The sequence below is a fragment of the Lepidochelys kempii genome, chromosome 3 (assembly GCF_965140265.1).
Source record: "Lepidochelys kempii isolate rLepKem1 chromosome 3, rLepKem1.hap2, whole genome shotgun sequence".
NCBI lineage: Eukaryota > Metazoa > Chordata > Testudines > Cheloniidae > Lepidochelys > Lepidochelys kempii.
This window is the reverse complement of record NC_133258.1, coordinates 115,197,351-115,223,968: the sequence shown is the minus strand read 5'-3', so window position 1 is coordinate 115,223,968 and position 26,618 is coordinate 115,197,351. Positions and strand designations below refer to the sequence as shown.

At 39.2% G+C, this 26,618-nt stretch overlaps 1 protein-coding gene across 13 annotated transcripts in view; it reads left to right on the top strand.

Annotated features, from left to right (window-relative positions):
• Nucleotides 1–26,618, top strand: part of SYNE1 (spectrin repeat containing nuclear envelope protein 1) — a 501,442-nt gene that overhangs the window by 428,522 nt on the left and 46,302 nt on the right. For 11 of the 13 annotated variants that reach the window (XM_073337684.1, XM_073337695.1, XM_073337685.1 and 8 more), the window contains 9 exons: nucleotides 3,306–3,453; nucleotides 5,156–5,250; nucleotides 5,639–5,873; nucleotides 6,757–6,951; nucleotides 10,960–11,085; nucleotides 12,489–12,644; nucleotides 16,684–16,842; nucleotides 17,373–17,539; nucleotides 24,899–25,061. In XM_073337684.1, coding sequence (XP_073193785.1) covers nucleotides 3,306–3,453; nucleotides 5,156–5,250; nucleotides 5,639–5,873; nucleotides 6,757–6,951; nucleotides 10,960–11,085; nucleotides 12,489–12,644; nucleotides 16,684–16,842; nucleotides 17,373–17,539; nucleotides 24,899–25,061 — 1,444 coding nt within the window. Of the gene's footprint in view, nucleotides 1–3,305; nucleotides 3,454–5,155; nucleotides 5,251–5,638; nucleotides 5,874–6,756; nucleotides 6,952–10,959; nucleotides 11,086–12,488; nucleotides 12,645–15,507; nucleotides 15,693–16,683; nucleotides 16,843–17,372; nucleotides 17,540–24,898; nucleotides 25,062–26,618 lie in introns of those variants that run through there. The other 2 variants (XM_073337691.1, XM_073337694.1) reach the window with 2 other exon arrangements.

Sequence of the window (26,618 nt, the reverse complement as noted above, 5' to 3'; positions counted from 1 at the left end):
TAGCATCTCAATCGTCCAGTTGCCCCAATAGTTGTTTAGCAGGCTTCCTGCTTCTGATGTACTTTAAAAAAATTTACTATTACTTTTTGAGTCTTTGGCTAGCTGTTCTTCAAATTCCTTTTTGGATTTCCTAATTATATTTATATACTTCATTTGCCAGAGTTTATGCTCCTTTCTATTTTCCTCAGTAGGATTTAACTTCCACTTTTTAAAGGATGCCTTTTTGCCTCTCACTGCTTCTTTTACTTTGTTGTTAACCATGGTGGCTCTTTTTTGGTTCTCTTCTATGTTTTTTAATTTGGGGTATACATTTAAGTTGAGCCTCTATTATGGTGTCTTTAAAAAGTTTCCATGCAGCTTGCAGGGTTTTTACTTTTGGAGCTGTACCTTTTAATTTTAGTTTAATTAACTTCATTTTTGTGTAGTTCCCATTTCTGAAATTAAATGCTACAGTGTTGGGCCGCTGTGGTGTTTTCCCCACCACAGGGATGTTAAATTTAACTATATTTTGGTCACTATTACCAAAGGGTCCAGCTATATTCACCTCTTGGACCTGACCCTGTGCTCCCACTTAGGACTAAATCAAGAATTGCCTCTCCTCTTGTGGGTTCCAGGACTAGCTGCTCCAAGAAGCAGTCATTTAAGGTGTCAAGAAACTTTATCTCTGCATCCCGTCCTGAGGTGACATGTACCCAGTCAATATGGGGACAGTTGAAATCCCCCATTATTATTGAGTTTTTTATTTTAATAGCTTCTCTAATCTCCCTGAGCATTTCACAGTCACTATCACGATCCTGGTCAGGCGGTCGGTAGTATGTCCCTACTGCTATATTATTCGAGCATGGAATTACTATCCGTAGAGATTCTGTGGTACAGTTTGGTTCATTTAAGATTTTTACTTCATTTCATTCTATGCTTTCTTTCACATATAGTGCCACTCTCCCACCAGCACTACCTGTTCTGTCCTTCCGATATATTTTGTACCCTGGTATTACTGTGTCCTACTGATTATCCTCATTCCACCAAGTTTCTGTGTTGCCTATTATATCAATATCTTCATTTAATACGAGGCACTCTAGTTCACCCATCTTATTATTTAGACTTACAGAATATTTATATATAAGTACTTTAAAAACTTGTCACTTTTTAGTTGTCTGCTCTTACATAATGTAATGGAATGGGACTTTTTTTCATTTGACTATTTCTATTCAGATCCTACCTGTATTTTATCATCTTCCATCCTCTCCTCCTTACTAGGCCCTAGAGAATCTCCATTAGTAGATCCTCCCCAAAGGGATGTCTCTGTCCGAATCACATGCTCCTCCACACCTTTCGGCTTTCCCCCAGCCCTTAGTTTAAAAACTCCTATACAGCCTTTTTAATTTTAAGTACCAGCAATCTGGTTCCATTTTGGTTTAGGTGGAGCCCATCCTTCCTGTGTAGGCTCCCCATTTCCCAAAAGTTCCTAATACATCTAAACCCTTCCTCCCTACATCATCATCTCATCCACGCATTGAGACCCTGCAGTTCTGCCTGCACGTGGAACTGGAAGTATTTCAGGGAATGCTACCATGGAGGCTCTGGACTTCAATCTGTTACCTAGCAGCCTACATTTTGCCTCCAGGACCTCTCTCCTATCCTTCCCTATGTCATTCTTATCTACATGTATCATGACCACCAGCTCCTCCCCAGCACTACACTTAAATCTATCTAGATGTCTCAAGTCATCGCAAACCCAGCTATCTATGTTTCTAATGATCGAATCGCCCATTACTAATACCTGTCTCTTCCTAATAACTGGAGTTCCTTCCCCCAGAGAGGTATCCTCAGTGTGAGAGGATACCGTAACATCATCTGGAAGGAGGGTCCCAACTATGGGATCATTTCCCTCTGCTCCGGTTGGTTGTTCTTCTTCCCTGAGACTTTCATCCTCAACAGCACAGAAGCTGTCAGACATGGGGTGGGACCATTCTACTGTGTCCCAGAAAGTCTCATCTATGTACCAATGTCTCCCTTAGCTCCTCCAACTCAGCCCTCTGGTCTCCAAAGCCCGTACACGGTCTCTGAGGACTAGGAGCTATTTGCACCCAATGCGCACATATGCCACCCATCCATAGGGCAGGTAATCATAAATGATGCATTGAGTGCAATAAACTAGATAGCCCCTACTCTGTTGCTGGACCGCTGCCTGCATTCTCTTTTTACTCCTGAAGTTAATTCCTTTGTTGAGGTTTTGTTTTTATCAGGGGTTTTTTTGTGGCTTAAGTTTAAAGAAGTTTAAGGAATGTTACATGTATCTTAAACTCCCTTGCAAAACTCCCCCAATAGCCACTCCTGTTTGCTAGCTCCTCTGGTCACTTAGGAGCAGGCTTCCTAAAGCCCATGTCTTCCTGTGTATAGCTATATTGGCAAAAGTTTCTTGTGTGGATGTAGTTATATCAGTATAAAAGTTCTTATACTTTTCTCTGAAACCAGCATAAACTATGCTGATATAAGTACAGTTGTTCCAGCATCACTGCATTTACACCCTGGCTTTTGCCAGTATATTTATGTTGCTTAAAAAAAAATCACATCCCCAATCAATGTGGCTGTGCCAGTAAAACTTAAATGTAGCTCAGGCCTTTTTATGTTACCAATATTGTATTAACTGATGCTACTCTCCTTTGGGATCACAACTAGGGTTTCGTCTACACTCAAAAGTTTTGTCAGCAGTTGTATAGATGAGGAGAGTGAAAAATCACACCCCTAAACAATATAGGTATGCTGGCAAAAGCCCTAGTGTAGACCCAATTCTCCTGGCAAAAAGCCCAGTTAGTATAGATGCAGTTATCCTATTTTGGTATTCCATTCAGGGACTTGGTTTAAGTTATATCATCAGAAGAACTTTTTTTACCGTGTGAGCTGTCTCTCCACTGGGGAGGTATAGCTCTGCTGGTAGATCTCTACTGGCAAACCCTTTTAAGTGTAGACATGACTTCAGGCATTGTTATAAAGTTATAATGAGCTTGGGCCTCTATATATTGAGCTAAGAGGCAAAGGGAATTCTACCAAAAGAAAAGTTATGGTGATTATTTGTTTATGAACACAAGTTGACGTTTTAAATGATACTGTTTTTGTTTACATGTAGACTAAACAAATGGGCGAAAAGGGTGGGAGGATCAAACAGCCTCCTAGGATAAGGCAGTGTGTAGGTTTGTGATGGAAAATCTATTGCAGCCAGAATTGTAATGGCTCCCTGGAAAACCATTGTCATTTTATTTTGTGTGAGTTGGAGGCATTAATGAATTGACCTTTCATCCTTTTAGTAAGCTGCAGTCTTTCTTGCTGCAACACCAGACCTTTCTGGAGAAATGTGAGAGTTGGATGGAATTTCTGGTTCAGACTGAGCAGAAACTGGCTGCAGAGATTTCAGGAAACTACCAGAGTTTGTTGGAGCAACAGAGGGCACACGAGGCAAGTTATAACAAACAGACTTCATGGAGAGACTGTATCCTGAAATAAGCTACCTCTGTTATATCCTCACTGAGAATATTGTACCTTAATAATTTAAGCAAGTGAATATATAAAAATATAGACCAGTGATGTGCAATCTGTGGCCCATATATATTTTCTGTGTATAAAAATCAAGTTTTCAATCATCCTGTAATTTCACAGGGTTGTGTCTTCCATTTGACATCCCATTATCCTCATCTGCAGTGTTTGCTGCATCAGTTCCCAGTCCTTTAATCTCCCAACACGCTCTTAGTTCCCATTGCTCCCCTGTTCCATCCTCATCCCCCTGTCCTACCCAATTAGCTTCCTGGGCTGAGACTGAGATGATGGGAACTTCTGTAAATGTATTAACTACTAGTTTCTTAGTTGCCTTTCTGAAATTCTCAGGCCCACAGCCCTGTTTTGGCAATAACAAGATGATTAGGTGATAAAGTCCTTTCTATTCCACATACATACCTGTAACAAAATTGATACTAGTTTTTTACGTGGATTAAACATAGAAACAGTGTGCGTATATGTGTTTTAACATAAAACATTCTCTACCTCAGATTCCTATACATCCCCAACAATACTGTCAGAAAAATTCTGCAAAGATATCAGAAAGCACCATTCTTCTCTACTGAAAAGTTGTAAGATATATTAGGTAAAAAAATTCAAAAGGATCTAAGGCCCAGATTTTTGAAGATATTTAGGCACCTAACTCCCATGAGAAGTAGGTACTTAAATACCTTTTAAAATCTGGAACTAAGTGACTTAGGAGCCTAAACAAATTTTCAATAGTAACTTAGGTATTTAGGGGCCCAAATCCTATTGACTTTGATTAAGACTTAGGGCTTGTAAGTGCCTAAGTCACTTTTGAAAATGGGATTTTGGCTCCTAAATCACTTGAGCGTTGTCTTTTTTTCTCCTTGAGTCCTGAAAAATATATTTTAAAATAATCACACAATGGACCATATGCTCAGCTGGTGTAAATCTGCACAACTCCATTGACTTAAGCAGAGTTATGGTGATTCACTCCAGCTGAAGATCTGGCCCAGTATTTCTACTAAAAACTTTAAAAAAATCCAAATTTTTAATCTGATTAGTATAAAACTAAAAAAGTAGCTAATACATTTTCAATGTCACCATGCAGCTATGCACCTCTGTCAAAGAGGGTTTATCAGCAATGTAAAATTGTCTTACAATGTTGTTAAGTTTGTACAAGGTTTTGGTTCAAAAATTCTGCATGCAGATACCTGACTTCACAAAGCAAAGAACTATAACATATTTATATTTAAAAACATTTCAGAAAATGAGAAGTGCACAAATACTCCTGAACCACAAGATTCTAAATTCCTCATACACCTTGTGTTTAAAACATGCTGTCAATCACAGTATTATCTCCAAAGGATGCCTAGGTTCTGTTGAATTTGTTTAGCTTTTATGTACAGTAAAAAATTCCATTCCTGGGAAGAATAATTACTCCTCCCTCCTCCTCCCCAAGACTGAGGGCTTAATCCCATTCTCATTGAAGTTGATACCAAAACTCCCATTGAGCTCACCTGGACCATGATTCAGCCTTGAGTAAATTAAATGAGAAGTGAAATTTTTGCCAGTGATGGCAGAAGAAGTGAAATCCTTTGAGACCTTTGCTTTGAAACCACTTCTGTCTCTTTTATAATAGCTGTTCCAGGCAGAGATGTTCAGTCGCCAGCAGATTTTACATTCAATCATCATTGATGGGCAACACCTACTAGAGCAAGGACAGGTGGATGACAGGTAGACACTAGTGTGCTTGTTTATTTATTTATTTATTTATGTGTGGTAACACATGCTATGTGCTAGGTAATTGCCAAACAGAAAAGAAGGAATATGGTGCCGACATTGAGGAGAACACCATATAAAGCCAAACAGGCAGAGGGTAGGTGGAAGTCGCAGAAGTGTGCTAGAAAGCAGCCAAGGTACCGATTGGCTATTGTCCTGAAAAGTGGTAGTTTTAGATCCCAGTTGAATGTTAGTGGCCGTATGAAAGAGTAGTGCATCCCTTTCTACTAGGACTTTATAGATAGCTGTCCGAAAACATACATTTTTCAGCTTTTCATTTACTAAAGAAATGGATCAAGGATACAATTCTTACTCAGGGTATTGTTTGTTTGTTCTCAAATAGGGATGAGTTTAATCTGAAACTGACACTGCTCAGTAATCAATGGCAAGGAGTGATTCGCAGGGCACAGCAGAGGAGGGGAATTATTGACAGCCAGATCCACCAATGGCAGCGTTACAGAGAGATGGCAGAGAAACTACGCAAATGGCTGGTGGAAGTGTCCTATCAGCCAGTGAGTGGACTGGGTGGTGTTCCTATTCCACTGCAGCAAGCCAGAGCCCTGCTGGATGAAGCGCAGGTATGGCCAATATGTGAAAAACAGTTTTATAGTCCTTTTCTCATGTGCTTTAATGTTTAGTTGAAAGAGGTTTTGTTTATCTTAAAAGTGTGCTAGAATCGAATTAATTACAATAGTCAAAGGTCAGTGGAGTCCAGCAAGAGAAATATTGGACATAGTCATTTTTCAGAGTAGAGAATAGACTTAGTAGCATACCTCAGAAAGAAGGAAAGCTGGATTTATAGATCTAAAAAAATCCCAGTGACATAGTGTTTAACAAAGACTATGTAAGCAACAGCTGAGGATTTCCTTTCACCCAGTCACCTGTTTATTTCCTTGATTCACACCTGACCTCCCAGTGAAGGTTGTATGTGCTCCTATATGTTTGTTTTAATTAGTCTTTGGTCTTAAAGACACACCAGAACTTAAGATAATGATTAGAAGGCCTTGATCTCTCATGCTGTCCATCTTTGTGCAAAGTCAGACAAATCCACTTATTAGCTTGGAATTTGCAGGGCTGAAAATAACAGTGTTGATGCACATTGCATGCCTGCTGTGCTCTTCACAGGAGAAGTCAGAAGAGAGGAGCTTCTCCCTTGCAGAGTTTCTGAACTACTCAGGTGGAGGTGGGGGGGAGGGAAAGTAAGTTTTCTCATCCCCGCCACCCTCAAAAGCTCTTTATGCACTGGGGATGAAGAGACAAAACCTTCTGTCTAGTGACCTACTGATTGAACTGTGAAATGGTAGCTTTATGCATTTGGGTAGCAACCCACTGTATCTAAGCTACGGTCCCTCATGTAGCAAAGAAAAATGTATTTTACCGATGTTGGCTATAGGGACACTAACACATCACAACCCACTAGGATTAAAAACAAGAGGCTAACAGATCATTGGCTCTTTGCAGCTTAGGGAAAAAGTTCTCCTGCGGCAACAAGGGAGCTACATTTTAACTGTGGAAGCTGGGAAGCAGCTGCTGCTCTCTGCTGACAGTGGAGCGGAAACAGCCCTGCAGACAGAACTCACGGAAATTCAGGAGCGCTGGAAATTAGCCACCGTTCGTCTTGAGCAACAGAAGAAACAGCTCACCTTCCTACTGAAAGTAAGTGCACGTGCTGTATGAGTAGGCACAAAACCACACACACTAATTGTTATGGCATAGTGAAGAAGTGTAATTAAGAGGAATGATCACAGGCCTTGGCATCAGGAATTCCTGTGTATTAAATCTTGCTTTGCCACTCGCTCACTGTATAAACATGGGCAAGTCATTTAACTACACTGCCTCATTTTACGCATTTATAAAAGAGGAGTAATAATACTTCCCTCTCAGGTGACTATTGTGAATATTTACTAGTTAGTGTTTGCGCAGCACTGATGTGTAAAGGTCTATATATGTATTAAATTTTATACTGATACTTTTAGTGAACATTGCAGAAAGAATGTGCATTTTATTTTGCAACATTATGATTAGTCATTCCTCATATACATTGTATTACAAATATTGCAAATCTCCCCTTTCAACTCAAATGCCAGTGTATGGACTTACCTAGCCACCAAGTCATCTAGTTTTCTCTCCAGCATCTTGACTACTCGTTGTTTAAGACAAATTTCTTAGATCTTGGAGGAGAGACCATTAAAACATGTTTTAATTTAAGCAATCTCCAAAATGCATGCTAAACCCAATGTAAGCACTCAACTTGATAGACTGGAATTTAGCCACATCTCTTGCATCTATTTTATGAATGGAAATGGGGCATGTCATTAAATTCCCATGGATGATGATGAAATATTTTTGCAACTGAAGCACATTGTTGACTCTCATTCAATCTGTGATCCACTATAACCCACAGATCTTTTTTCAGCAGTACTACAACCTACCCAGTTATTCCCCATTTTGTAGTTGTGCATGTGATTTTTCCTTCCCAAGTTAAATACTTTGCACTTGTCTTTCTTTAAATTCATTTTGTTGCATTCTGACCTGTTTTCCAGTTTGTCAAGCTCATTTTGAAATCTGGACCTGTGTCCCAAAGTGTTTGCATCTCCTCCCAGCTTGGTGTTAACCCCAAAGTTTATAAGCATGCTCTCCACTCCATTAACCAAGTCATTAATGAAAATACTGAGTTGTACTAGACCCAAGACTGACCCCTGTTAGGGGGCTTATTCCTTCACCCACTTACCTCCCTGGTCCTTCTCGCATGAACAGAGAGCAACAATACCTGAAGTCCAAAGGTGCAAACAATCCGATGTTTATTGGGGTGAACTTCCAGCAAACATGATTCCGGTTTCCTTCCTTAGTATCCTCCTTCCCAGCTCTGACACCACAGAGCCTTACACCTGTGTCCCTGTTCCCATTCCTGCCCTTAGCAAAACATGATTCCAATTTCCCCACCCCATTCCCTGTTCCCATTTCCCCTTTTTAGCAAAACATGATTCCAATTTCCTTACCCCCATTCCCTGTTCCCATTTCCCCCACCTGCATGCCCATCCCCACACCCCTACTTCCTGATTGACTGCAGACTATATAGTAAAACTTGAGTTCTGCTTTGCTATACCTTAACCAATCATGTTCCTGAAATTTAACTAACCAATCCTAACATGATTATGTAACCAATTATATCCCACCACCTTAATTAGTTTACACCTAGCAAAATTAATTATACAGCAGACAGAAACAATCACAGAACCAGACAGAGATTATACAGACAAACAATAGCAAAGTGGGAACTATAATGACAAAACAATACAGAAATGAGGATTTCACATCCCAGCTATTAATAAGTGAGTTCTTGCCAGACAGGATGCTATCAAACTAAGTTTCCTTTTACATTTTCTAGGCACTTCCCTTTCTCTGGAGGTGATAGACACTATCAGGACAGGATTGTATTCCTAACAGCCCAATAGCACCTTATTTCAATGTGACTAGTTTGGAATGTGAGGATGTGAGCGTTCGCTTCCCAGCTTATGGCTGCCTCTGTTGCTTAGCCAAAGGCCTTAGCCTAAGAACAGGGCCTCAGATGTCACGGTAAGAGAAGGCCCTTACACCAGCAGACAGTGATTTTGATTCTTTCTTTTATACCTCTATAACTAGCCAAGTGATAAGAATACACCTAAATTCTTAAAGTACAAGCCTTTGCAGACAGGCCTGAATATCTATATCCTAACAACTCCCGTGGGACCTCACTAGGTACATCCTCCAAGTTTGACCATGAACCATTGATGAGTATTGTCTTTCAACCAGTCGTGCACCCACCTTATAGTAAATTCATCTAGACTGCATTTCCTTAGTTTGTTTATGAGAATGTGATGTGGGACTGTCAAAAGTCTTATTAAAATCAAAATATATCCCTTCTAATACTTCCCTCATGGATTAGGCCACTATCCCTGTCATCTTCTAGCATCCCCCACACCTGACGATACAATAATTTCAGATGCCTTCCTGTTAGGCTAGGGAGCTCACATGGATGATCAGACAGTATAGAGCATTTGGACACCTCAGGAGACCAGAACATACACACATCTTCTGTATATTTTAGTATGTACGAAAATACTGAATGATATATTGCTTATTAACTATATAATTAACTTTTGCTCATGTTTTGTGTCAGTCTGCATTAGGATGGTAACTGGGATTTAATTAAACATACAAAACAATTTTTTTATTTAAATGTTTTAAGAGATTATGATAAGTATAGGCCTTCACATATTTTGTATTAAATTCAGATTTCATTTTAAACCGGTTCATTTTTAAAAAGAAAAACTTACTATGATTTAAATAAAAAATTAATTTGAATACAAAAATCATTGATTTTTATCCACCATAGTTATGACCTCATTAAGACAACAGAAATGTCAGCAGTGGCAATGGAAGTTCTTATTAAAGATGAGTGGTGCCTTACATTTCAGAACTTGAATCTTTAGGTAGTTAAAAGTGTGCATCAAAAACTCCAGTAAAAATACATGCATGGTAACTTATGCCACTTGTGAGAAATTTTGGCTAAACAGCTATAAACAAGTGGCACTGTAAGTAAAATCCATCAACATGAACTCGGAAGGCTTTCTTTTTCATGCATTTCACTGTTGAAAACAGCAAGGTCTAATGCATTCAACAACTTGCACATGCAACTTTACAGAGCATGTATCTAGTTTATTAATTATGTGATATTTAGAAATAGCCCTGACACTGAAATGTTAACTGAGTCTGTGCTTTTTGTTGGAATGATGCATTTGCTTTCCTCCTGCTTACTACATCATCTGAAGATGGTCGAAAATCTTTAACTGGAAGGAAACTTATAGTCTATGACTGCAAAGTCTTTTTTTATTATTTTTGAAAGCTAATGTGACAGCAGAACTTTTTCTTATGCTGAAACTCGCACCCAAAAAATTGTACAGAAATGGAATCATACCACTTCAAGGGAGAAATCAGCTGGGGTCTTCTCTGTATACTTAACTGTTTGGGGGTTTTTTTTTCACTTTTATCTGCTACCGTAAGAAGGAATTTGTGAAGCTAAATCCTGGCCTCTCTAGTATCGTACAACTGACATTCTGCAAAAGAAACTTATAACTGTACTCCTCTGAGTTCTTTAGTCTGGTCAATTCCTGCAGTATTTATGTATGTCAGCTGTTGTCTACTAGGATTTTAGTAGGCTGAATGGGATTACTTCTTCAAAGTACAATGGGTTGCCTAATGCAATCATTCCTAAGGGGACTCATGGAACCCTTTTTGGCAGAGAGAAGCAACATTGCAAGGTCAAAATCAGACCTTAAGGACTCTGTGGTAATAGAAGGGGTTTAGTTTTGCCTGCTGCTAGCACTGAAGCACAGCCCAATAGACAATATGCTCTACTGGTGCATGCCATCCAGACTCTGAGACTTGAATATTATATAAAAAGGGCTTATGGGGACATCCTATTCTGCAGATATCCTCACTGCTTGTTGGTATTGGTGCCATGAGTACAGGGGACTGGACTAGATGACCTCTCGAGGTCTCTTTCAGTCATATGATTCCATGATTATTTAGTCAGCTTGAATGATTCACCATGATAAGCCTCTTTCCACTCCCCCCCCCCCCCCAATCTGGAATGAAGTCTAATAATAATTGTTCTGCTCTGAGGACTGGGAAAAATGTGAAAAGGGCGTAGCAGACTCCCTGGAGAAACTAAGATCCTTCAAGAAAAAGCTTTCTCAGCCATTGCCAGATCACCATGATGAGCTGCATACGGAGCAGATTCGTTGCAAGGTAAAGCACTCTGTTGAGCCCCATCTGATCTGCAATTTGCTTGTCTTGTAACATCTTCAGCCATCATAAGCAACAAAAATGATTAGGGGACTGGAACACATGAGTTATGAGGAGAGGCTGAGGGAGCTGGGCTTGTTTAGCCTGCAGAAGAGAAGAATGAGGGGGGATTTGATAGCTGCTTTCAACTACCTGAAAGGGGGTTCCAAAGAGGATGGCTCTAGACTGTTCTCAATGGTAGCAGATGACAGAACGAGGAGTAATGGTCTCAAGTTGCAGTGGGGGAGGTTTAGATTGGATATTAGGAAAAACTTTTTCACTAAGAGGGTGGTGAAACACTGGAATGCGTTACCTAGGGAGGTGGTAGAATCTCCTTCCTTAGAGGTTTTTAAGGTCAGGCTTGACAAAGCCCTGGCTGGGATGATTTAACTGGGAATTGGTCCTGCTTTGAGCAGGGGGTTGGACTAGATGACCTTCTGGGGTCCCTTCCAACCCTGATATTCTATGATTCTAAGCCTTGACATTACTGACTATATAGACCAGCAGCCCATAATTACTGCATGTGCAATTTTCTGTTTGTGTCTGCATGCACATTTTGTGCATCCGTTCGTTAAATAGCGTTAGCACGGCACTGATTAATGTTTGTACAGCACTTGGAAAATATAGGGCCTGTCTCTAATCTCACATTGGTGTAAATTAGGTTACATTAGGCAAAACCAAAATAAATTGGATCAGAATTAGGCCCATAAAAAGCTTTAAAAGTGCTAAGTATTGGTGGTTCTTTTTAGTTTAGAAGTTCTTACTGCATGATTCTTTTAGATGAGACAAGTAAAAGTTCATAGATTTTAAACCCATGTCATTTCAATGCTCTTTACTCCTACTCAGGATAATTGTTGGTCACAAACTTTTATCCTTTATTAGTTGCAAGTTAGAAACAAACTGGGAATCCCAATCTCATTCTTCCTTTCTTAAAATCAGAGGGTAAACGTGGTGCAGACTGCAAAGGGTGGTCACTAGAGATGGGCCCAAACCAAAATCTTGAGTCCAGATAGCCCTGAACTTTGGAGAAGTTAGACTCTGGGATTTTAGTTTAGACCCATTTCTACTTGTTTAAGGGCTGATGTATCTCGCTGTATCAGTTTTAGTAACAATGGGACCTCCCTTCTAACTCTGAAAAAATAATGCTGTCTTACTGGTGATCTATTATAAATAATGCTTTTAATATAGTTGTAACTCTCCATCTAAATACTGGCTCTGTTAACAGACTTGGTTTGCTAGATACAATAGGACTTTAATGCCAGTGCCTATGGTTAACAAGTAAAGACAACTTTGTATAATAAAACTATTGACAAACTTCTAGTCGCATAAAGAGGTTGATATTTTTCATGCATTTTTTTTTAAACCAGGAGCTAGAAAATGCGGTTGAAGGGTGGACGTATGACCTTGCGCATCTGACACTGCTGAAGGAGACTCTAGCTACCTACATCAGTGCTGATGATATCTCGATCCTCAGCGAGCGCATTGAGCTGCTGCACAGGCAATGGGAGGAGCTGTGCCACCAGGTAAATGTGACCCTGAACTTGGATGTGACTGTGACTAGTGAGCACAGAAACCCCCATGGGAATTGCTACCTGATGTGCCGAGACTACCTCTGAGCCCATTTTCCCTGGCGGCTTGGGACTTCAGAACCCTGCCTGGTTTGAGCCAGACACACTAGCCTGCTACAAACACAGGTCTGAACTACAGCCCACAAACTGCAGGCTTAACTGAAAACAGCTTAAGAAGTGTTCCTGTCTCCAGCACCCAGGGTACTGAGCTCCCAATGGGGTCTAAACCCCAAATAAATCCGTTTTACCCTGTATAAAGGTTATACAGGGTAAACTCATGAATTGTTCTCCCTCTATAATACTGATAGAGAGAGATGCACAGCTGTTTGCCCCCCGTCCCCCCAGGTATATACATACTCTGGGTTAATTAATAAGTAAAAAGTGATTTTATTAAATACAAAAAGTAGGATTTAAGTGGTTCCAAGTAATAACAGACAGAAAAAAGTGAATTACCAAGCAAAATAAAATAAACACAGAAGTCTAAGCTTAATACAGTAAGAACACTGAATACAGATAAAATCTCACCCTCAAAGATATTTCGGTAAGTTTTTATCACAGACTGGATGCCTTCCTATTCTGGACACAATTCTTTCCCTGGTACAGCCCTTTTTTCCAGCTCAGGTGGTAGATAGGGGATTTCTCATGACTTCAGCCCCGTTTGTTCTGTTCCACCCCCTTATATATCTTTTTCACAAGGTGGGAATCCTTTGTCCCTCTCTGGGTTACCATCCCTCCTTCTAAATGGAAAAGCACCAGGTTAAAGATGGATTCCAGTTCAGGTGACATGATCACATGTCACTGTAAGACTTCAAGCCCTCATTCCTCCCAGCCTGACACACAGGAAGGCCGGCAAGCAAGCAGAGCCATCCACAGTCAATTGTCCTGGTTGATGGGAGCCATCAAGATTCCAAACCACCATTAATGGCCCTCACTTTGCATAATTACAATAGGCCCTCAGAGTTATATTTCATATTTCTAGTTTCAGATACAAGAGTGATACATTTATACAAATAGGATGACCACACTCAGTAGATGATAAGCTTTGTAATGATACCTTACAAGAGACCTTTTGTGGGAAGCATATTCCAGTTACATTATATTCACACTCATTAGCGTATTTTCATAAAATCATATAGAGTGGAATGTCACAGTGATTATGCACATGAAAGGGGCACAGGGACAGCTGAATGTGATTAGCAACAGTTAGAACAGACAGGTACCAGCTGGATGACAAGCTAGCATTTGAATTTGAACTGAGACTCATCCATTTGTAAGGTATAATCTCATCAATCTCCTAATGCAGAGGTAGAGCTAAGGAAGTAGAATTTGGCATGTCAAATGCAAGCTTTATCCAGAGGAACAACACACCCTTTTGAGGATGGGGCGATGTGGGAAATATTTTCAGCCATACTGATTTACAGATATTTAAAACAAAAGAGTGGAGAAAATACCCACTAAAATTCAGGAGTTAGCAGATGTAACCTTAAAGTGATCACTCACTTAATAGCAAACTTAGAGTGGAATAAGCAATATCTGGCCATGAAATGGAACAATAATCAAGAAGAATCTCATTACTGGAAGGAAATTGTGACTAATCTAATAGCTAAAGGATATGTACAGTATGTGTCTGCAATCTCTAAAAGGGTTCATCCTTCCATTTCTGGAGACCAACTTTTCTGGTGAAATGTCCATTGAAAGTGATGGTCATGCCAAGACCAACAAAAGAAAGAAAGAGCAGGATTATGTATTTTATTATAACAGCAGAAGATTTCCTCTTAAAAACTTTGCTTCGCTGTGGAGCTAAGATTAATAACAGTTCAGTGTATCTTCAAGTGTTTGCTTTGGTTACCACTAATATTTCCAGACTTCCTGTAAATGATCACTTCACTGAGCAAGGGTATAAACAAACTCAGGAAAACTATATTAAAGATAATGTTAAATTTATGGCATAATTGGCCCACAGGAATAAAGAAGAAACAGAACAGCCATCATTGGCTTGAGAGAGGTGGCGACAAGATAGTCTGATGTGAGAAAAAGCCCACTGTACCCTGTTGATGTGCTTTTCCTTGTGTTTAAAAAAAAAAAAAAAGACTGCACATTTCTCATTCCCTTTGGCTTGGCTGCCTGCTTAATTCCTTGGCACCATGTGGGAGATAAATACACAGTGCTCCCAGTGCATTTTACAGTTGCTGCTTATGCTTAGAAATCCTGGCTCCAGATTTAAAGTTGCCACCTATCCCAAATTTTCTGGATTGGCCTGATTATACTTGTCCACTCCAAAATGTATTGAGCAGTGAAGAACCATTTCACTGTCAAAAAACAAATGAACAAACAAACATTGTAGGACAGCAAAACATAGTTACATTGTGCCAGGAACGTGATATCCTTTTTCATTATGGTATGGTGCAAACAAATCTGTCCTGCAGGATAAACATTAAAAGGTATCAAAGGAATAGACTTAGTTTTGGAAACCTGTAGAATTCCAGTTGGGCACTCAGACTGGAGGATGCTTTTCCTGTCTTGTGAATGAAGTTGACAGGGTCATGAGAAAGAGACACAATTAAATAGCATTCATGGGTGAAAAGCCTTCATGCATCATAAATTCTCATGAAACGAAGAAGCTGAACTGGCTGCATGTGGGTGAATGGGCTAGAAGACCTTTTCCATATAGACTCTGATTGGTTTTTCCAGATTCCTGCTGCACACCTCTCATGCTAAAGGAGAGGGCTGATTCAAGGTTGGATGTCTTAATCTGTCATTTACATATTTAACCTTCCAGGATGTAACCAAATGAATGAGGCTTTTTTTTCTTTTTCAGTACTTAGGTGTTACCACAAAAGGAAATGTGCTATCATTTGTGTCTGACTTTAAAAATCAAAAGCTTCAGTTAGGAAAGCAGTAAGTTATATACAAAAGAGCAGGTGCAATGCTCACATGATCAGTGGAGATGCTGATGTAGAGTCAGAAGCAACTCCTATTACAGATGAGGAGGAAGAAGCTGTAGTAAGTAGGATGCCATTACATTATAGCCATGCGATTATCAGAAATTCTGACAGGAGAGATTAATTTACTGTGAATACTGTGTTTAATATTCTTTCAGGTCCTCTTCATATTTGCCCAATTGTTTTGTAATTCACAATTTGAGATGGAAATATAATTCTTCTAATTTCTTAAATATATAGCAGTCTCTTACTTTTCAAAGTGACGTGTGACAAGCCTCCATTTCCTGTGTATGCTGTTGTTTTGTTCTCTGTTTCAGTTTGCACTTATTGCCTGCTAATTTCTGTCGTAGCATTCTTTAGCCCTTGGGAATACCTGGTCACAGAGTTCCAATGCTGCAAAATTAGACGCACTCACAAAATATGTGTATGAGGACACAAGCATGGAATTGCACATTCCTTTCCAATTGCTTGGCTTATGAGAGCTGCCTATCTCATCTGTGCACACATTTTGTAGATACAATTGATACACCAATCAATGGTATGGCCATACCATGTATGCATCGTCCTAGACATCCATTTGGTTTGCAGTATTAAAAATGTCATTGTTCTAAAGGTCAAGCATCTATTTGGGCTTAACATCTGTCTCTGTTGGAGTTTGTGCTTCCAAATAAACAGAAGTATCAATGTACATTTTAATTCTTAATAAATGAAAATATTGACTCTAAAGACAATGAAAGGGCTATTTTAACTGTGCTATGGAAACCTGAATTTAAAGACCGCAGATTTGTATCTGCAAATTAAAGCAAATTATATTTAGAGTATACTCTTCCCTGTGTGCAACAGGAACTGGCTAGTAAGCATCCTGAGATTAATGCTGACCTTGAACTTATAATGAGTCATGTAAGATTTTTTTGGCACAACTCCAATTTACCTTAATGACAGTCAGGTAGCTAAAACTCTTTGCAGGACTGAGAACTTACCTCTGAGAATCAGTTCACTCTCATCTACTAACTGTACTCTCTTTTATTGACTCCCTCTGTAAACATTATAAGATCTCCTTGCGGCGGCAACAGGTGAATGAGAGACTGAATGAGTGGGCAGTCTTCAGTGAGAAGAACAAGGAGCTCTGTGAGTGGCTGACACAAATGGAGAGTAAGGTGTCTCAAAATGGAGACATCCTCATTGAAGAGATGATAGAGAAACTCAAGAAGGTAAAGTTCTTTGGGTTTTATATGTTTATATGCTGTTATGTGCACCTTTTCCTCTGCTCTTTCTCGGTTATCAGAACTTGAATAATCTGGTACTGGCCTGTGTTATAGACAGAACACTGTATTAAATGGGTCACTGGTCTGATCCAATATATGGCCGTTTGTATGTTCCAATGAGAATTTTTGTCAATGTTCTTCTCTAATTATGTGCCTTTTCCCTGTGCTTCTTGAAGTGGATTTCTCAAAATACAAAGACACAACCAAGAACGGTGAATGCTTTACTAAATGCCTGATCACAAGTGTCAGTAAACCAGTTATGAATTATTGTACATGCATTTGCAAAATATTTTTCTTTCTTGTGATTACTTATGTTTAAACGGTGGTGGTGTTTGAGGATTTGTTCATTCACCAAACTATTTCCAACTTAGTATTAGACACTGCTTATGTTTATTCTAGTTCTTCCAGCAGAAGAACTGAGCTGAATGTGTTCTGAATAAGTTTCTTGATCTCTGTGATTCCTCTTTGCCGTGTAGGATTATCAAGATGAAATTGCCATGGCCCAAGAGAATAAAATCCAGCTCCAGCAAATGGGAGAGCGTCTTGCCAAAGCCAGTCATGAAAGCAAAGCATCAGAAATCGAATATAAACTTGGCAAGGTCAATGACAGATGGCAACACCTCTTAGATCTGATTGCAGCCAGGTAAAAACAGCTACTTTGTTTTTAAACATTTCCTGGAATAGAATCCTGTATTGGAATTCATGAAGCAGCTGAGTTCCTAGTTCAAGAGAGGACTCAGAATTTTTTCTGTCTCCACCCACTCAACTGTGATCTGTAACTGCTCTCAGCCAACATGCTTGGTTGAACTTATCCTTCCTGATCCACTGTATCTGATTCAGAAAGTTTAAAAACCAGTATCTATTAGGATGATCAAGACTGGCTGCAGTCAGAAGTGTAGTGTCTTCTGGTCAAGTGTGGTTATTTAGGTTGAAAGTGGGTGCCTAAAGCAAGACGTAAATCTTTTGTTTTCTTTAAAGTGCAGCACAAAGGGTGCTAAGTGACTCACTTTTAAAAATGCTACCCAAATGACAGTTTATGGTAGGTGGTTTTGTTTTTCTGTTTTTAGATTAGTGAAGAGGGGGAGAGAGAAAATAAAGTAGACTGATGTATATCCATTAGGCCTAGTAGCTTGCAAAAAAAATTTAAAAAAGTTGTTTGCCATAGGTTGTTATCTACAGAAGTATATACTGTGCACATGCAATTCTTGGTTAGTACATGAAGAATATTAATTTAAATTTCTAATGTCCGTTCTGAGCTGTAGCAGCTACTCTCGAGCTAATAGACAATCATTTTTGCCGCTATTGTGTCATTTTTGCCGCTATTTGCTTTGGCTATTGTGTCTGTACTCTGCAGTATGAAGGATGTTCAACATGTTGCTTGAGTTTCCATAACTTGAAAGATATTTCTATCTGTATCAATACCCAGTGTTCTATTTGCAGCAATTCCTTTTACATTTCTCTATTTATCCAGTAGGTTCTGTAAATATGTTTGGTCACCTTCCCCACCCCTGTACTACAATATTCCTCCTCAGAATTCTGTGACTGTGGGGAGTCAGTGAATTTCACAGTGGCAAAGCCATTAAGGGGTACAGACCTTTTAAGATGGAGGTGACTGTGTTTTGTTTTAATGTAACATTATTCAGGAAGTAGCATTTCTTACAGACTAAAAGTCTGTTGGTTTCACAGGATGTGGTTTCTCACCAGATCTTAAGCAAAACAGTTACTTACCTTAATTCTGTACTTTTCTCTTGAAGACATATCTAATGTTTAAACATAACTGTGATGGGCTTCCTCTATGCCCAGGCCAAGCTTTAAGAGATTTCCAGTGAGAAGTGATGGTATATGCAGATGGCAAAGTGTACTTCTAGATATCTATCTGTTATGCTCAGTACTGGGATTAGTGTTGTACCTTGGGAGGGTGATCAGGGTCTCAGGATTCTATTTCTTAGTGGTTTTTTCAGATGAGCTGTAAAACTGAATTGTTATACACTTGTAGAACTTCCCATGCTATTTTCCTCAAGTACAGAGTGATAGTCCTGGCCATAAATTAATTTGTGTGATTACAGATTTGCCTCAGTTTCCCAGTCAATTTCCGTTGGATGTTTTCTTACCTAATACATTTAGTGTTGCCCCTTTTCACCACAGAGCTGGCTGCATTTGAATAGTGAGTGAAGGGATCCCTATGTGAAGTTTGTATATCATGTGGCTAAATGTGGAGTATTGAATGGCTCAAAAGATTGCTGAAGGGATAGAGAGCCTTTGCCAATTCGTCTCTGGCCCAAGTGGGTTGTGACTTATCTACTGTCTATTGGTTAACCTGTGTGAAATGAGCTTATGATCTAAGACCAGTTCCTAGTGGAAAGATTCCCACATCTCAAAAACCAGTTTGCAAAATACTTTGGATGAAATTTGGTATGTCAGAGTATGTTACTATTTTCATACATTCAGCTGGAAAATGCAGCTTATTTTTGGCACTGCTGACATTATAGTGCAAATTCTGCATTCTGGATCCCTGACAATATTAATAGTAACTCTGTGCGTACATTCTCCATGTTTCTGTTCTCTCTGTCAAGCCAAGGCCATCTTTTGCTCAAATGTGCTTATTGGTTTGTTTTCAGCAGCCATCCACCAATGGGAAATACCTATTTACAGGAAAATGGAATACAGAGTTGTAGCGTGTTGGTCCATGATATTAGAGAAACCAGGTGGGTGAGGAAATCTCTTTTATTGAACCAACTTCATTTGGTGAAATAGCCAAGCTTTCAAACTACACAGAGCTCACCCACTTCGTCTCTCTAAGGAACAAAGACTCACAGTATGTTTGTTTCAGAAGATGAATAAGAATATAATATATTTTGGCTACATAACATTTTATTTGTGTTTTTAAATGACCTCTCTTGTATTAAAGAATCTTGACTTTAGCCTGTTCACAGGTTAAAGTCATGTTCTCTTGTTTACAACAAGTTGTTCTTCCTGCAGAAAAAAAAATTCAGTCAGAAAAAAACTGGTCAGTTCTGAATCTGTTTTTGTTAATTTTTCATGCCATTTGGGGTAATCATTTTAAACATTCCGTCTGGCCTATTTTTTTTTCCCAGCAGCATATTTCCTTTTCACTTTTTCTTCACCACCCTCTGACTCCTTCTGCGGAAGGGTGGGAAAGAGAAGGGAGGACTCCCCAGAAAGACAGCTGCCTCTCTACTTCAGTGATTTCCCATTTCTGGCCTCTCGTGGCTGGAAAGTTTTCTCCCTACAAATTGTCCATTATGATAAATAGGCCAGCTGCATGTGTGCACAGTAAAGGAGTAGTGTGTGGCTGCATGCTTTATACAGGACTTTTCTTGGACAGTTAAGTTTACAACTGAAGGCCTCTCTCTTTTTTATTTTCCCCCCCTCCTCTTCCTGACACTCATGGCCTACATTCCAGGAGATCAAGCCTGGCGCATGTTGATGAATGTAAGTTTTATTTAGAAACATGACCACTTGTCACCACTCAGTCTCATGTTAGCAGGCCGGGTCTACTAACATTTGTTTGGAATGTGAGCATTTTTGTACAGTACTCACAAAGGCAAGCTTGCCTGCAGCACAGTCTGTTGGACTACAAGCTTTTGGACTGCAAGTTCTTGTTTTTAGTACTGGAAATTTTCATGGTGGTAGGAGAGGATTTATGTGGCGTGAGGATGGCAGAGGACTGCAGTGTGGATTCAGACCTCCCAGACTGCAATTGCGATGTCACAAGGCAGGCAGCTATTTACTTTTCTTATGTATTTCTTTGGAATTTGTTATAGCTTGCTGAGGAACTAGTTGTCATAGTATTAATCCATAGGCATGCTGCCTTACCAAAAAACTTTTTCTTTTCTGCCCAGAATTTTAGTGTTGTTGAGGAGTGTTAGGAAATCATGATGTGCTTTGTTGTCTTGCTATAATTCTGGGATCTTCAAATGTTTGTCTTAACTGAAAACAGCCTGACCACTACTAGTAGGTGGTTAAATAAGGCTGAATGAAACCATAGATCTGATTTTTACTACTGTTTTTAATACAAGATCATGTAAACATGTGAGAGGATCCAGAGGGTTGTAATTTACTACCTGCTGTTTGTGTAATCAAGGGGGCCTGACTACATCCAAAAGTCAAAGATGTGGAGAGGCTCTGTAAAAGTACTTCCAGCATTAATGTGTGCTAAACTCATCCTTCATGTACATATGTTGCATCCGATGAAGTGAGCTGTAGCTCACAAAAGCTTATGCTCAAATAAATTTGTTAGTCTCTAAGGTGCCACAAGTATTTCTTTTATTTTTGCGAATACAGACTAACACGGCTGCTACTCTGAAACATAGTATTAAAATGTCTGTAGCCAGATGGATCTTTGTAGCTTAGTTTTGAACAATGTATAGTGGATTGAAAGATTTTTATTTTTTCTCAAATATTCTTCCTGGATTTTTTTTCCATCTTGTATTTTTTCACAATATTTTTAGTGTAAGCTAACTTGTAAGTTGTAAAATTATTTTTCAGTAAAGGTAAAAGTATAGAATCTGAAGAGTAAATGTGGCATTTTCAACTACTCATTCATTACTGAACTATGAAAGCTACTTTTTTATTTTATTTTATTTTATTTTATTTTATTTTATTTTGCATTTCACTATTTAATTTATTTTAGATGATGAAAGAATTTTACAATCTGTTCAGGTGCATGCATAACATTTCCCATGGTACTGTTCCCCAAACAGAAGCATTTAAGTATGAATGAAATAGTGTACTTGCATTGTGTTCTTGGAATATATTTGCCTGGAATTTGAGAATTCAAGTATCTCCAAAAGGGTGGAGTAATAGTTTCTCATTGTTTTCTCCCTCTTGAGTTGGAACTCCAGTGTTTTGCCAATCTAATTTGTTTGAGCTTAGATATTACTATAGGCATGGTGTGCGAATGGTTAACAGCTAATTAAAACTATAAGCTGATGATAGATTCAGCTGATGTCACATTTCTGTGCGTATTTTTTGTGGTTGGCTTTTAAATGAATGTTAGTAACCAGCTGTCTAATGACTAATAGTGAAGTTATGAATTCTGTACGATACACTGTTGTGTGTTTATGGTGCAATATATGTTTAGATTTAAGCAGAATTTAAGCATATCTAGTTTAATTCTAGCTAACTGTTTGAGTTTTAAAAGACCTTCCTTATTGTTTTCAGCTCCAGAATATTTTCTGTGTATTTTTCTTGGTTTGAAATTGGCTTTCTCATTAGCAATAAACTGGAAAACTGAGCAATTGGATTACATAGTATTTTCCTTCCTGAGCAAGGACAAATGCCTGAGTTTTAATATGGGCTACGAGAAAAGTACAGCAAGCTTCAGGGACTTCCTGTACTTATATGTCAGGCTTGCTAAATTTATACAACCCTGCTTAAACCTGCCATGTGATAGTTCCAAGCATCTAATTTGAATTAGGAATCCTTGTTAGCAAACAGGGGAACTCAGCCAAATCCTCTCACAGTAACACGTTTCGGGAGATTTTCCCAGAAGAATTTGCTTTATTTTCATATAATGCTGTTGCAAATGAAACCCCAAAAGGGCACAGCTTCATTTTGCTGCGGCAGCAGACCCCCATGTGTAGACTCTGTGCAGCCTGCTCCCTGCCTGCTGGCAGAACTCCATGAGTCCCACTATCTTTCAGGCCCTGTAGGTCAGGATTTTAGACTATTGGAGAATTTAGAAATAAGTTTCTAAATATATATATATATATATATATATATATATATATATATTGTCTCTGCTACATGCACAAAATATGTAGTTGTGCATGTGCAATTAATTTCAATGGGTGGCACAAAAGAGCTTAAAACTTCTTCATATGCTCAAACTAGAGGTGGGAAATAATTAGGTGAGCATGTAAGCATATAAGTGTGCAGGTATGTTTTCAGTGTAATCAAAAGCACATGTTGAGGTTATTTGAGAGATTTATACATTTGATGAATAATTAAAAAGCCTCTTAGAGCCCTACACATGGATCAAAATCCCTTTGTGCTAGGCACAAACACAGAACAGAATGAGAGCTCTGTAATGATTTGCTTTTAACCTCCTAAAGACTAGAGAGATGGACCTAAACCACAAAGTTTGGTTTCAAACTTACCCAAATTTCAAGGATACTATGATCTGATTTTTTTGGAGGAATCATATAAGCTGAAGTCCTGAAAATAGCTCTGTGTGGTGCACACTTATTACATGCTCTGTTGTGAGTGGTGGAATCGCAGTTCCCCAGAAGCCCCTGCTTGGAGGCACTGTGTCTGAAGCAGGCTCTAGAATGCCAGGAGAATACATAGCAGCAGTTACTGCTGAGCCCTCTATACCAGTTGTTTTCAACCTGTGTTCATTTGCAGACCCCTAAAAATTTCAAATGGAGGTGCCAGACCCCTTTGGAAATCCTAGACAGTTTGCGGACCCCAGGGGTCCACGGACCATAGGTTGAAAACCACTGCTCTGAACAGAGTGAAGCATATACTGTCCCTATGCCAGTTCCACTCCACAAAGTAATACACTAGTAGGGATAGGACTATGACTCTGCCTCTCACACACTCTCTTTGGGATTTTTAACACTAACAGCACAACCCCGATATTTGTGGAGGCCAAAGGGACTATCCACAGATTCCAAGGCCAGAATGGACCATTGTGATCACTTAGTCTGACCTCCTGTATAGCACAGGCCATAGAACTTTGCCAAAATAATTCCTAGAGCAGATCTTTTAGAAAAACTAGTAACCTTGATTTTAAAATTCTCAGTGATGGAGAATCCACCATGACCTTTGGTAAATTGTTCTAATAGTTAACATCTGACCGTTCATGCTTATGGAATGTGGTTAGGTCTCTCTCATTCTCCTATCTAATGTTCTCTTGAAAAGACAGCTGATTGGTGTCCTTGGTGATTATTGTTGCACAGCAAGGTTACCAGTCCTGTTACAACCAAGAAATCATTGTGGGGGCAGATTCTGCTCTCCGTTACATACCAGTGTAAATCTGAAGTAACTATTAAAATCCAGTGCAAGTTAGAGTAGCCCTTAAGATTGGGGAAGGTAGAAGAATGGGTTAGTGCAGTGGCTCTCAACCTTTCCAGACTACTGCACCCCTTTCTGGAGTCTGATTTATCTTGTATACACCAAGTTATACCTCACTTAAAAACTACTTGCTTACAAAATTAGCCATAAAAATACAAAAGTGTCACAGCACACTAGTACTGAAAAATTGCTTACTTTCTCATTTATACCATATATTTATAAAATAAATAGATTGGAATATAAATATTGTACTTACATTTCAGTGTATAATATAGAGAGCAGAATAAACAAGTCGTATGAAATTTTAGTTTGCATTGACTTCACTAGTGCTTTCTGTATAGTCTGTTGTAAAACGAGTTGTGTTGATGTACCACCTGGAAGACCTCTGCGTACCCCCAGGGGGACACATACCACTGGGTTAGTGTACTGAGCTCTGCACCAGATAAGGACAGAGTTCACTATCTCTAAGGGCGAGAGAGTTCAGTCTTTAGAACTTATAGGTGAATAAGTCTTATTAGATGCATGTAGTTCAACACCAATGCAGGTCAATTTCATTTTGTTAATTGCAATAGCTATTTACTTGTAATCTGACCAGGTGACTACATTAGTGAAACAGAAGACACAACTAATTTAGATGGATTTTTTTTTACACTGACCATATTAAATACATTTTCTTTCCCTGAACCAAGCTTTGATTCCACCCTCAGAGATACGGAAGCCTATAAAATCTTGTGTGTGGCCTCTGAAAATCCTGAATTTCTGTTAGTTAGAAATACTGGGTTTGGGCACTATTTATATGATTGTAGTGCTGTAAGTAGTAAGGGGAAGCCCTAGATTAGCAATTCTGTTGTTTGAGTGTGAAGTTAAGTTGAATTTCTTTCGAAGTGAAAATTATACAAAAGTGATGTCTTATAGAGGCTGTTTAATGATGTGCATGTGCTCTTGTTTCTCCTTTTGGCAGGGTGAAGAAGTTGAAGGAGACCCTGGTAGCTGTGCAGCAGCTGGATAAGAACATGAACAGCTTGAGATCCTGGCTCGCTCACATTGAGTCAGAGCTGTCCAAACCCATTGTCTACGAAACCTGTGATTCCGAGGAGATACAAAGGAAACTGAATGAGCAGCAGGTAAAATACAAAATGAGGTAGAAGAGTAAAAAACCTGACACAATCACCACACTGGCAGTTGCACTATGGTGTGGGGAGACCCAAGTAAAGTATACCCTTGGGCTGCCGATATCCAGCTCAGTGTTGAAAGAAGGCACTGATGCAGAGAAGATGCCCTTAGATTTCAAGGCAGATAGTGCTTATTGCATCACTCTGGTAGAGTCTTCTGCCGGCTTTGACATTGAATCTACAAGGAGCTGCTTGACCCTGCCAGACAGAGGTAAGGTACCATGATGTTATGTCTAGAATGTGGGTTACTTTTGTGGTTGAGGTTTTTCCTTTGTTTTTTAGTATATAATGAACTACCGTCCACTTCCAGAATTAAAATGAAACCATACTGTAGTGTTTGCTTTCAAGTTTTATAAGTGCTTGACATTGTCCATCTTTGGAAATGCCTTCTGGTTTTGTTTTGTTTTGCAGTTCATAAACATGTTTGAGTCTCTTTGCATGCTGAGTTGCATGCACGATACAAAACTGATGTTTAACTTTAAGCGGATGTGCACTATGCAAAGTCTGCACACATTGCTGGAACGAAGCAGTTCATGCTGCAAATAGGAAAAGTGGGATGGGGCAGATACATTTTTGTTTTTGTTTAATTAGTAGTAGTTTTTTACATTGTACTACGCTGTTAGTATGCTTCCTTTCCACTTCCATCACAACTTAGGAAAGAGTAACATCAGTTTTGCAAAGTAAAGAAATACACGTTTCTGTACATATTTTTGTTACTCTATGCCAGTTCTGTCTGACACACTGGGCAGAGATTCTGTTGCCTGTCACACAGCAGATTGCATTCTTGTCAGTTATTTCCTGGCAGATTGGTCGCTGGCTGATATCAGTGCAGTTTGTGATGAGCTTGTGAAAAGCAAAATAACACCTCTCCTTAACACACAATAAAGTAGAGACGTTTAATTTTTTTGTGGGGAGAAAAGTACTGTAGCATTTTGCAGATAATTGATTTATAAAGCATGCAGAATGACAATGTGGTCTATTGAATGCAGTGCAAGTCCAAAAACTAAGAATCTCCTCAGTTTTAATCCTAGCTCCTCAACTGACATACTATGTGGCTATGGGAAAAAGCCTTTTAACCTCTGTGTACGTTTCACTATCTATAACATGGGATGAATAATACATACAGGACAGATATGACGAGTAGCTAATACTGTGCAGTGCTTTGAAGATGTAACGTGCTGTACAGTGCTAAGTATTAATGTAAAAGCAGATGTTTAGAGACTTCTTGGCAGCGTACCTACATGGGCATCCCAAGGTTTGTTATGACTCCTTTACTACTGCATTCATTCTGGGTACAGACATCAGTTGAACTCTTCATTCTCTGCAGTTCTCAGCTGTTGTTTCTGTGCAATGCTAGATGGTGGCAGTGTTCATTTTGAAGTACTAGTGGTTTCATTGGAACTCCAAAGGGGACAAACACTGGAAGTGTATTTTACCTTGTAAGCATAGTACGTTTGGCAGCTCCCTGCGAATTAATTTTTTATAACACTAACAGCAAAGAAAACATGA